At 42.1% G+C, this 11,600-nt stretch overlaps 2 protein-coding genes across 2 annotated transcripts; both read right to left on the bottom strand.

Moving 5' to 3' along the window:
* Positions 1-5,221: 5,221 nt before the first annotated feature.
* MELLADRAFT_93955 (uncharacterized protein) lies at positions 5,222-7,182 on the bottom strand (the record flags this gene model as incomplete). The annotated part of the gene is made up of 4 exons (XM_007416703.1): positions 5,222-5,409; positions 5,478-6,146; positions 6,209-6,769; positions 6,846-7,182. The coding sequence occupies 4 exons, from the start codon at positions 7,180-7,182 to the stop codon at positions 5,222-5,224; spliced, it is 1,755 nt and encodes a 584-aa protein (XP_007416765.1).
* Positions 7,183-7,995: 813 nt separating this feature from the next.
* Positions 7,996-11,394, bottom strand: MELLADRAFT_118176 (uncharacterized protein; the record flags this gene model as incomplete). The annotated part of the gene is made up of 2 exons (XM_007416723.1): positions 7,996-10,504; positions 10,584-11,394. 2 exons carry the CDS (start codon positions 11,360-11,362, stop codon positions 7,996-7,998), a joined length of 3,288 nt encoding a protein of 1,095 aa, XP_007416785.1.
* Between the last annotated feature and the right edge of the window lie 206 nt (positions 11,395-11,600).

The raw sequence follows: 11,600 nt of genomic DNA, 5'->3' as shown, positions 1-11,600 counted from the left end.
ACTTTGTATCCCCTAAATGTACAATGTTTAAATTGTAAGATACCTCAGACAAAATTGGAAACCATCAAATTACCAATGTTACATCACCAATACAGAAGCCTTCCTTTCAATGTACACCTTAATGTGTGTGGTACCAAAAAATGTTACATTTCCTGAAGAATGACATAACAGAAGCTTAAGAATTTCTTACAGTGAGATGAAGCCAAGAAGTGAGAAAAACCCATAAGCAGACTTCATTCTTGAAGCTCACACAACCAAAAATCACATGTTCAATGTAAGCCCTTCTTTAAGAGAGTGCGCAGCAAAGGCACTTGTGAAGGGGCTTAAGTGAAGTTTATTTCAAAGCCGGATCTTGCAATCAAACCAACACTGAATTCCTAAACTGATATAAAAAACCTTATCATATGTATCTTGAAAGTTAATGATTGGTTTTGATTCAATTGATCTCCTTGACTGTATATTCATGAAGAAAGTATTTCAAGAAACACAATTTCATCCCCCCCAAAAAAACCAAAACAAAACAAACAATGAAGATCTAAAACATCAAGGAATTCTTGAATACATACTATACAAGAGAAGAAATTCAATGATGAAAAGATAATGTGATATATGTTGTAGTCACAAGAAATTTGCAGAAAAACAAAAACAAAATCATATATTACAAAATTTAAAAAACCAACCTCAAATGAGCTATGCTTGAACCTTGATCAGCTTGGTTGAAAATTACAACAAGATAATCTAGGTCATAATGAATTCTAATTGGTTACCCTTTTTCGCCTCACCTTTAAATTATCTTTCCTTTATTCATCTTCATCTTCATAAAGACAAGATAAGTTAAAGAAAAACACTACACAATTCCAAAGTTCAAAACTTGGTTTTATCTTTTTTCCTACTTGATCCATTCTCACAGTTCCTTACATTACGGGTAAGGTTTGTAAGAAAGGTCAATCTTAGATTGGTTTGTACCAAATTACTATATTTGGTTTTTAACCTTTCTTAATTAGTTATAGAGACTTGCTGAGCAAGTCTCTACCTTTATCCTCAACCTTGGCTCCTAATCGTGGCTGAGGTTGAGGTCCTTTTGGGGGAGCCCGGGCGCGGGATCGGCACGGCATTGCGTCACGGTATAATAGCCGCTGACGCTTGCCAATCCCTCGCCCAGCTGGGTGGGTGGGTGGATTTAAAAACTTTGTTGAAATAAACGATTATTTCCACCCGTGAGAATGTAGAGTATAGTGTATTGAGTTTCGATCAGATGCTGAGTGAGAGAGGGAGGAGTTTGAATTGTTCTCTACTAATTCAAGCTCTCCCCGTGAAAACTCTGATTATGGGTTATGGGTTTTCCCTCTCACTACGAAACTGTATTATGGAACTTTGTCTTAAGTCGTTCCTTTGATAAGACTACCAATCCATTCTCACAGTTCCTTACATTACGGGTAAGGTTTGTAAGAAAGGTCAATCTTAGATTGGTTTGTACCAAATTACTATATTTGGTTTTTAACCTTTCTTAATTAGTTATAGAGACTTGCTGAGCAAGTCTCTACCTTTATCCTCAACCTTGGCTCCTAATCGTGGCTGAGGTTGAGGTCCTTTTGGGGGAGCCCGGGCGCGGGATCGGCACGGCATTGCGTCACGGTATAATAGCCGCTGACGCTTGCCAATCCCTCTTTGGGTCTGTCGATCTTGTTTGTGGGCTGCGTGAACCTCCTACTTAGGTGAGTCTCGTGAGAGCCTCAACTCGTTGAGAAGCCCACAACTCGCACGGGCTCAGCTCGGTCATCAGGTCTCCACTCGCTTATCAGATTAACAGGCATATGGGCTCAGCTCGGTCATCTTATCCTCAAGCTTTCACTCTCTGGTACTCTCAAGCTTTTGCTTACCGCTCATATTACGCAGTCTTTGAACTTTGATTTCACATCTCTGCTTCTCTTAGTTTCCCGAGTTTTTCCTTCTTTCCCTTTCTCTCCTTTCCCCTTCTGCCCTTCCGTTCCTTCTATCTATTATCCATAGGAATTCCTTTGTTTCTTCTCTTTCCTTCTCCGTACACTTCTTCAAATACACATCTACCGCGTTTGACTTCCATCTGCCCTCTTCCATTATCCTCTCTTTATCCCAACCCATATTAAACTTTAGCAACGCGCCTCCCACTCTGAAAGAGTGTCCGGACCACCCGCCTTCTTTCACTCCTCCTGGACCCCATACGCTTTCCAACATCTTCCGGAACCTTAACTTGGATAAGGTTTGGCGCTCACCTCCTACTACCGCTGAGAACAGTAGATCACTCCCCTTCCTCTTTACGTGTTCGCTCGCCAACAACCGTGTCAGAGCCGAGACCGGGTCAAGGACTGAGAACTGTTCGTATAATCTGTCAACATTGGGCAGCGGTGTTAGCTCTGTTTAGCCCTGTTTATCTCTTTCTACTGCTTTCCTTACCTTATATATTGGGGTTCACCGGGCTTGGCCGTTTTAGCTTTCCACAGCCTTAACACCGCAATTCTCCCCTTCTTTCCCTGTTTGAAAGATAAGTCTTCTACTTTAATCGCTCCATCTTCTGCTGATTCCCTTAAGATTTCCCCCAGTCGTGCCATTCCCCAAAAGGCTACTAAAGCTATCACCACCGCCAAGTCATGTAACTCTGATTTACCATTTAAGCCTGCCACCATCTCGAACAGGTCCATCACCGTTATCGCCTTCTTCTCTGTCTTCTCTTCTTTCGTCAGTTCTCTTTTCTCCGCCGATCTTTCTGTGGCTCTCAAAAGTCCGTCTATCATTGTTCTGTCCAGTTTTGGTTCTTCGTGATGCTTGGCCATGTGCCAAGCTTTTAAACCCGCTATATACTTCGCTATCGTTCTCGACTTCAGTTCCTTCCCTGGTGCTTCTGCTTTCCCTACTTCCGACGGCCCCGCCCATACGATAAATCCGTATACGTCTTCCGCCTTCATTGGTTCATCTCCTTTGAAATCTCTCCCTGTACTCTCTATGTAAGCTTTTCGTGTACCCCTTCAACGTCCCTGGTGTCCAAGCCCCCTTTACTAGATGCTCCGTCACTGCTTCCTTTTGCGATTCCCCGTCTCTAACCGTTGATCCTTCAAAACTTATGTCCTCCTTCTTTCTCGAGTTCCTCGTCGTTTTTGGGCTCATATTCTAGGTATTTTCGCAAATCGCTCGGTAGATCTGGCTTCAAATAGTAGTGGATGTACTTGTTTCCTCTCAGTCCTCTAGAGAGTGCGTCTGCATTGTTATCTCCAGTTGCTACTTGTTTCTCTTCTAACTCGCATCCTAAGTACGCTAGTCTCTTTTGTAGCTTCTTCCATTCATCATTGACCGATCAATCTCTCGACTTCAGGTTTTGAATCACTGCTTTGGTTCCGGTATTATCGGTTATCGCCAAGAACCTCTTCCCCTTTGTTTCATACAACATCCTTACCATTTCGAGTCCAATCCTCACTGCGACCGTCTCCGCCCACGCTATCCCTCGTTTTACTCCGTCTCGATCTCGTTTGTTCCACCCCTCTTTGTACCTCAACTGGGTCCAACATTTACCTACAATTACGCCTATCCCGTAGCCCGTCGACGCGTCGCCAATCCAACCTACATTGTCTACCCCTCTCTTTGGCAAAAGCCTATGGTTCTCAAAGTTCTCCAGGACTTCTTTCCACTCCTCTAGGTCCGATACCACCTCTTTCGGCAGCCTCCTGATTGCCATCTTGTTTCTCCACGACGCCATCAGTGCATGAAGATTCCTACAAAAGCACCTCATCTGCGGTACCATATAAGTCACGTGTACAAGCCTTCCCACTAACTTTTTGATTTCCTTAAAGGTATGTGGTCTTCCCTTTTCCAGAGCTTCCTTCACCTGCCTTATCCTTTCCTGCTTTTTCGCTTCTGGTAGTCTTACTGACCTGTCTTTCCCGTTCCAGATAAACCCGATGTACTTCTGCTCCTCATCGAACTCCGAATACTTGCCTTCATTGGTTTTCACCCCTAGCTTCGCGCTCGCCTCCACCACCTCTAGCATTGATACCTTCCTTGTTTCGTTCTTCCTTCTTACGAACAGATTGTCGTCTACCCAGCGAAAAACTTCCAAGAATTGGAACTTCAGCTTCATTATCGCTCTCCAAGCATCCGCTGGTCCCCCGAAGCTGCCACATCCGGCCACACCACCGAAAGTAACTCGTAAGTCTACCAATATCCAACCTTCAGGTGTCCTCACCATCAGGTACCTCCACTGACACGGCTTCGTTGGGATCTGCCGGTAGGCTTTTTCCCAGTTGAAAATTCCGACCTCTACCTCCTCCTTCAGATTGCTGAAGAACTTCTCTACTTTTTTGAAATCGTCCCAGCTGGTCTCAAACTCGGTCTTGTCTACTAGTGAGTTCACCGACATTATCTTTTCATGTCGTTTGGGATATGATAGATCGTTGATGATTCTCGTGCTTCCGTCTCCGTTTACTACCATTCCCATTGGACTTGTCCTAAAGAACCCCACTTTCTCTAACACTTCTTTCTCTGTGAACGGTCCCAGCATCCTTCCCGCCTTCAGCTCTTTCTTTATTTTTCTCGTATCTCCTCTCTGTCCTCGGCCGACGTTTTGTGATTGCCTGGCAAATAGAACTCGAGGCCTTCCAGGTCGTGCTCCGGTATCCCCTGCGTGAAACCTTCTCTAAACCCTACCACAACATATCCGTGTTCTTCCCACAGGCCTAGTTCTTGTAGCTCTTTTTCCCACGCATCGATGTCCATCTCGCACTTCACCTCGGTCGGCCACTCCCTACTTTCCGGGTAGTCGTGTTCAAGTGGTGTCTCCGATCCTTTGTCTCCCTCTTCTTCGCTTTGCTCTGCCTGTTCTTCTTCGTACTCTAGGTCGAATTCCTCTTGTACTTGTTCGTCTTCCGATACTGCTTGGCATCTTGTTTCGCCTTCTATTTCCGCTGCTATCTTGTTTCTTGTTCCTCCACCATCTTCCCCTGGCTCGTCTATTGTCCTTGCTACTCTTTCTATCTGTATCTGCTCTTCTGCCGGTGGCATCTCACTCACTTGAATTTCACCGACTAGGTCCTTTGTCATTTCGGGTTTGTTGCTCTCATACTTCTCATAGCTCTCCTCTCTTGTCTTGGGCTCTCTTAGGGTGTGGCGCGTGTCACTGGGCAATTAGGTATGTCATTACTTTCTCCTTACGTGACTTTGTCTACAACTAACGACATCTATCTCTGGACTAGACTTACTCCTTCCCGTTTGCCGCTACATTTCCTGCCCCACCACCTCTCGCTTTGGCCCACCAACCTGCACCTCTCCCTTGAAACCATCCGTTTCCTTGCGCTCTCTGGGCTCCACCTCCTAGTCCTCTCGCGTTCTGGCCAGTACCTCTGTTCGAGTACCCTCTGGCCCTTCCTCTGCCCGGTACGCCTCCTAACCATCAGAACGAAATGTACGTCAGTACCAGTCTCTCCCGTCTCTCTCTCCTCCAATCTACTGACCTCTACTTCCGCCCTGCTCTACTCCTTGGTAGCCTCCCCACGTCGACGGTGCCGACCAGCCTGTGGCTGGGTCTACGTGTTCCATACCTCCTCCTGGGGCATATGGATTGTCTACGAACTTTCTCTCCCCCTTCGCGTCCGCCTCTTCCTTGGCTTCCCTCAAGAGGTCCTCATGCATGTATCCGGCGTCTTCCATCACCCATCCTCCGCCTGGCGCCTTCTTCACCTTCATTGTCACCATCCTAACCTTCATGTCGTATCGTAACGCTACCATCCAACACTTCGTTATACGCTTCACCTTCACCACATTCACCCTGTGCCTCTCGAACATCTTCGCCGCCTTCGGTCGCTCATACTCCTCTCTCAAGTATCTTATGAATAGGTCAAAGGCGTCTATCCAGAAGCCGTACGTCATCAGGAGTTCCTCGTTGGGTGCTAGGCCCGAGTAAGTTGCTGAAGAATCATCTTCTTGAAGTTCTTTTATAGTCTTCACTTTCTTCTTCCCAGCGGCTCTCTGGTCTCTCTCTATCCAACTCAGATCGAAGATTGTGAGAGGTACGTAGGCCTTCAGCGTTTTCATTCGGTTCTCGAAATACGGCGTCAACGGCATCAACATTGAGGAGTTTCCCAGGGGTTTGCCTATCCTATAGGTTATACCTCCCTCGGTCTCTACGTTCAGTTACGGTCATCTCAGTATACTTCGTTTGACACTCTGCGACTATTCTTCTTACCTTCTTCTCCCTGGTTTTCCTCTACTTCCTTCGACTTCGTCGTCTCTTCTCTATCATTTCTTTCTTCTGAAGTATCTTCTCTTCTTCTCTTCATCAATGATTTCTTTCTTCTGTCTCTGCCTCTCTCATCTTGTACATCATCCACCGCTGTTGCGTTTTCTGCTTCATTCTCTTCGTCATCATCTTCTCCTACTATCAGTGACTGTGTTCGGGGTCTCTCGTCTCTGAACCTGACTGGTGATCGCTTCCGCCTCGTGCGACCTTCTACCGCTGCCTCAGTCTGTTCATTCTTGCCGTACATCAAGTTGAAGCCTTGCAGCATTGTCATAGCGAGCTCGTCTTGCTGCGTCTCGAAAGCAAATTCGATCGCTGACCACCACTTCGCTTGGGCCGACATTTCCTCCGGTTCTGTCTCTGCTTCAAACATACAAGCGTTCCTCCCATCAGTCTCTTCGTCTGATGCTCTCCTCGCTTCTCCGCCTTCGCCCCTACTGGCGTGTTCCTCTAATGGTGAGCTTTCTCCTCCTCGTCTCCGTTTCTCCCTCGTGCCTCTCTGCACTTCTCGTCACCCTCACGTGACTTCAACATAGAGGCAAGGTTGACCACCCCAACTACCTTCAGGGCTTCGTACACTCACCGTTATTTCCGCCGTCGCCTCCGTTTCCCTCAGGCGTCTCTCCTCTTTGGTTCGCATCTTGGTCACCTTCTGCTTCTTCACCGTCTGCTTCTTCTACCTGTTGCTGGTCGGTGTTGTTACCTTCACCACTACCACCCGCTTGTGGTCCTGCCGCGTCAGTTTCTCCACTGTTCTCTACTTCTGCCGCTGCTCTATTCTTAGATTGGCTCCTCGTTGTCGCGCTACTAGTTCCTTCACCTCTGTCCGCGTTTTCTTTTGATCCTATCCTCTTCATCTTTATCCCCGCTGCCTTCAACTTATCTTGTGTGCTTTTGAGCTCGTTGTCGAAAGATGTCATATTGTGAAGCTAAAGGTCTTATGTCCGGATTCTTGACTTGTCTTCTGTCTGAAATTTTAAAAACTTTGTTGAAATAAACGATTATTTCCACCCGTGAGAATGTAGAGTATAGTGTATTGAGTTTCGATCAGATGCTGAGTGAGAGAGGGAGGAGTTTGAATTGTTCTCTACTAATTCAAGCTCTCTCCGTGAAAACTCTGATTATGGGTTATGGGTTTTCCCTCTCACTACGAAACTGTATTATGGGACTTTGTCTTAAGTCGTTCCTTTGATAAGACTACCAAGGAAAATCAAACCTTTAAAAAAAATACAAAAATAACCTTTTACCAAACCCACTGCCAAGAAAAAACCCACAAATGATCACCTTTCAACACAAATCAAAGATCATTCCATATTTTCAAAAAAAATCCTTTATACAAATCACCCTTGGTGAGTTTCAAAACTAACTAATATGCAAAAAAAAAAAATTTAACTGATATACTTTAATTTTAAATAAAACAAAAACAACAAGGAGAAAAAAAATCAAACCAAGAAACTTAACAAACAATGAATTTTTGATAAAAAGAACACAATACATATCATAAACCGAATGATAACAAGATAGTCAAAAAAAACTCAATGTCGAAATCTACAAACTCATGCGTATCTTTTCCTCATAAAAACCCAATTGTTCAAAAACTTCTTCACTTCAAAAAAAACCCTCTTTCCCTTGACCCCGTCACACAAACCCAAGAATCCCAAAACCCTCGCCCAATCTTTTTCAATTTCTTAAAACAAAACCCTCAAGTACTACAACTTCTAAATTTTTCAAGATCAAGCTTTTGCCTTCCCTTTTGCCTTGCCTCTCCCTCTACCAGTACCATTCCCATTGCCTTTCCTACCATAAAGTGTTCCAATCCTACTAGATTTCCTACACCAAGGCGTACAACTTCTATTCCTATCACTCAAAAAATCCAACTCATCTACTTCTTCAACTTCTTCATCTTTTATCAATCGAATCTTCCCTTTACCTTTGATCAAACTTTCAACTTTTCTCATCTTTGGAATCCTTTCAATCCGATTTGATATTCTTAACTTTTTATTTTCTGGTGGCTTTGAACTTCCAGTTTGATACCTTTCTTTTATAAATGAAATCTCATCTTCTGATGATGAAGATGCAGAAGAAGACAGTTTCGTTTTTGATGAGCTACTGATACGGGTCTCTTGGATCGATCTTAACGGTGTTCTAAACAACTTTGAATCTTTTTCCATTTCTTCTTCTTCTTCTTCATTTTCCTCATCAGATTTCATATTCATTGAACTGCTTCGATAACTCTGATGATCTTTTCTCAATCCCGAAGAAACTCTAGATGATTTCGATTTGATGATCATTTCGTCATCCTCATCATCTGACGTGTTACCAAATGAACTATTTTGATGTCTTTGATGATCTTTTCCTGATTTCAATGTTCCTTTTCTAGACGATTTCGAATGGATGATCATTTCATCATCATCAGATTTAATAGCGAATCCAATCTTTCGACGTCCTTCATTCCTTTGACTCGATCTCAATGATCCTCCAAACGAACTCGATTCAATCTTTTCCTCTTCTTCATCAATTTTAACATCCACCAAACCTCTGTCCTCTTCGTACTCTTCATCTTCATCTTCATCTTCATCCAATTCAACATCATCATCTTCTTCTTCATCTGATTTAATCTCCACCGAGTTTCGATCTGGTATTGATTCAAATTTGACTCCAGACGATTTCGAATCCATCATCATTTCTTCACCTTCACCTTCATCTGATCCAACATCCAATAAACCAGTTTGCAAATCTTCATGATCCCCAAAACCTTCATCCACATCTGATTTAACATCTACCAAATCGATTTCTTGAACTTGATCATCTTGAACCGCTTTCAACACACCTCTCGAACCCTTTGAACCGATCCTCATCTCATCCTCATCCCCATCCTCATCCTCTCGTACATCCCTTCGACCACGTAAGCTAACCAACCGAATCCGATCCTCAGCCGGCTTGCTCAACCCTCGAATCTTCCTAAACTTTTTGCCACCAAGACTCAAAGTCTCCAAAGTCCAATCCACCTGTTTTTCCCTCTGATCCTGATCCTCATCCTGCTCATCCATTCGATCAATCTCATCAAACCTAGTGTACCAATCATCCAACCAATCTCTCACAAACCTAACCTGATCTTCTTTCCCATTCCACCATCCAATCGGATCTGTCTTCAACAAACATTCGATCCAAAGCTTTCCTAATCCGATCAAACTTTTCCGATCATCCGATCCATTGATCATCAATTCAAATAATTCATTTAATCCTCGGATCATCGTTTCATTTGGACTTAGAATCGAAAATAATTCCGTTGATTGATGTGATCTTAAGAAATGTTTTGAAACTTTAGATAACAGATGATGATCATGATTAATAAAGTTTAACAGTTTGATCAGTTTAGTGGGTTCTTGTTTAGTAAGCTTTAATGGAGTCGAAGTACTTGAACTGGTGTTAATGGTAGTGTATGGTAATTTAAAGATTGATAGATTCGAGAGTGTGAACCGATGTGATTCGATTAAAAGTGAAATAAAGATTAAAAGTTGATTAGATGGATTAAGATTGGTAGAATTCAGTGGATCACGAGAAGTAGAAGCAGATTGAGAAGTGGAATATGATCCATCAAATCGGATCTCATCAAACACCAAATCTGAAATGCCATCCAACTGATCTCTCGAAACTCTAGAATGAATCGAATTAGGCAACGAATTCTTGACCAAACCATCAATCCATTTCCCTAAAACCATTCCAGTCTTTTCATCAAACTCTTCAATCAATTCACAATTATACTGATGATCAAAATCCGAATCATTTAAATCTGATCTTAATCCTACTGAAACTTCTTCTTGTTTAATCAAATTCTCTTTCAAAACTCTTGATCTTTCTTTTACCCATTTTTGAAACCCAATCAAACCAAAATCATGTATCGATTTATCAATAAACCCAATCAAACCAAATTTCCAATTCGACCAATCTTTTAAAAAACTTGTCTCTTTTGTTCTTTGATGAAATTGGTTTAAAAACTCATGCTTTAATCCGAATTGATGAAATGATGCATCATATAATTCATACCAATCAATTTGAGGTAATTCAAATAATGCATTTAATAATTTAGAAGCTTGTGAACAAATCAAATCGGAACTCGCGTAAGTTCGATGTAATTCATGAAGTTTGTAAAGTAAATCGTATGAAAGATTACATGAACTTGAACGTTCATGTGTCAATTCATTTAAAATCAAACTCAGTGAATGTTGAGCTAAAGCATATCTAAAGAAAAAGCCCAAAATTCAGAACCCAAAACACTTTATGAGTCATGAATGAGAATCTGATGAACTTCAAAACTCACTTTCTATAATTGATTGGAATCGCATCATACCATTCATCCATCAAACTAGTTTTCCAATCTTCTTCTTCAATCAAACTAATCTGATTGGATTCCTCCTGATGATCATCATCATCATCATACCCATCCTCATCCAAACCAAACTGATTAACCAAAAGAGACTCAAGTTGAAATCCAATAACTTGAGCACAAATCACTGTCAATGGAATCCTCTCATTCGAAATCACTAATAAATCTGTCAAAGTAACCGAATCTAATACGTTTTTATAAGCTGCTAAAACTTTTGAAAGTTTCTGTTCGATTTGATTAGAGGTCTTGATCGAATTAGAATTCGTAGTAAAACTTGATGACTTTCCACGAGTGAATGGTAATCTTTTGATACATCTCTTTGGACCGTAGTATGGTTTCTTAGGGATCTTGTTGATCGTATTTGTTGATTCAAAGAGTGGTGAACTGATTAAACTTGGATGAGATTTGAAAGGAGTGATGGTAGTTGTGGTGGTTGATTTAGATGATAATCGTTTGATATTCTTTTTGATGATTAATGATTGTTGTTTTGGATTAGGATGATAATCTGATTGTTCTATTGTCTTTCGTTTGATTGATTTTGATTCATGATAGATATGGTGATGGTTTGGTTGTGATGCTTGTTGTTGATGTTGATGAATGAGTTCTTGTTTTAGTGAGATGATGGATGATTTGAGTGGTCTGAGTAATCTGTGAATCTTTGATAATGGGAATTTGATAGGATGTTGGGTTTGTTTTGAATTGGATGGGTTCATTTTGTTTTGAGTTGATACTTGTTTTGTTTTTGATTTTGTTGTTGTTGTTGATTTGTGAAGGGGTTGACTCTTTGAGACGCGTTCAGAGTGAAGAGTGAATTTGAGTGTTAAGTATGATAAGTTTAAGTATTGGTTAAGTTAAGTACACTTGATTAAATTTTCACTATCTTCATCTTCTCGATTCTCATCCCTCGACTAGCACTCACTCCATTCACCATTCGCACCATCTCACAACGAC

This window comes from Melampsora larici-populina (genome assembly GCF_000204055.1).
Source record: "Melampsora larici-populina 98AG31 unplaced genomic scaffold MELLAscaffold_63, whole genome shotgun sequence".
NCBI classification, from domain to species: Eukaryota; Fungi; Basidiomycota; class Pucciniomycetes; order Pucciniales; family Melampsoraceae; genus Melampsora; species Melampsora laricis-populina.
This window is presented reverse-complemented; position numbering and strand designations above follow the sequence as displayed.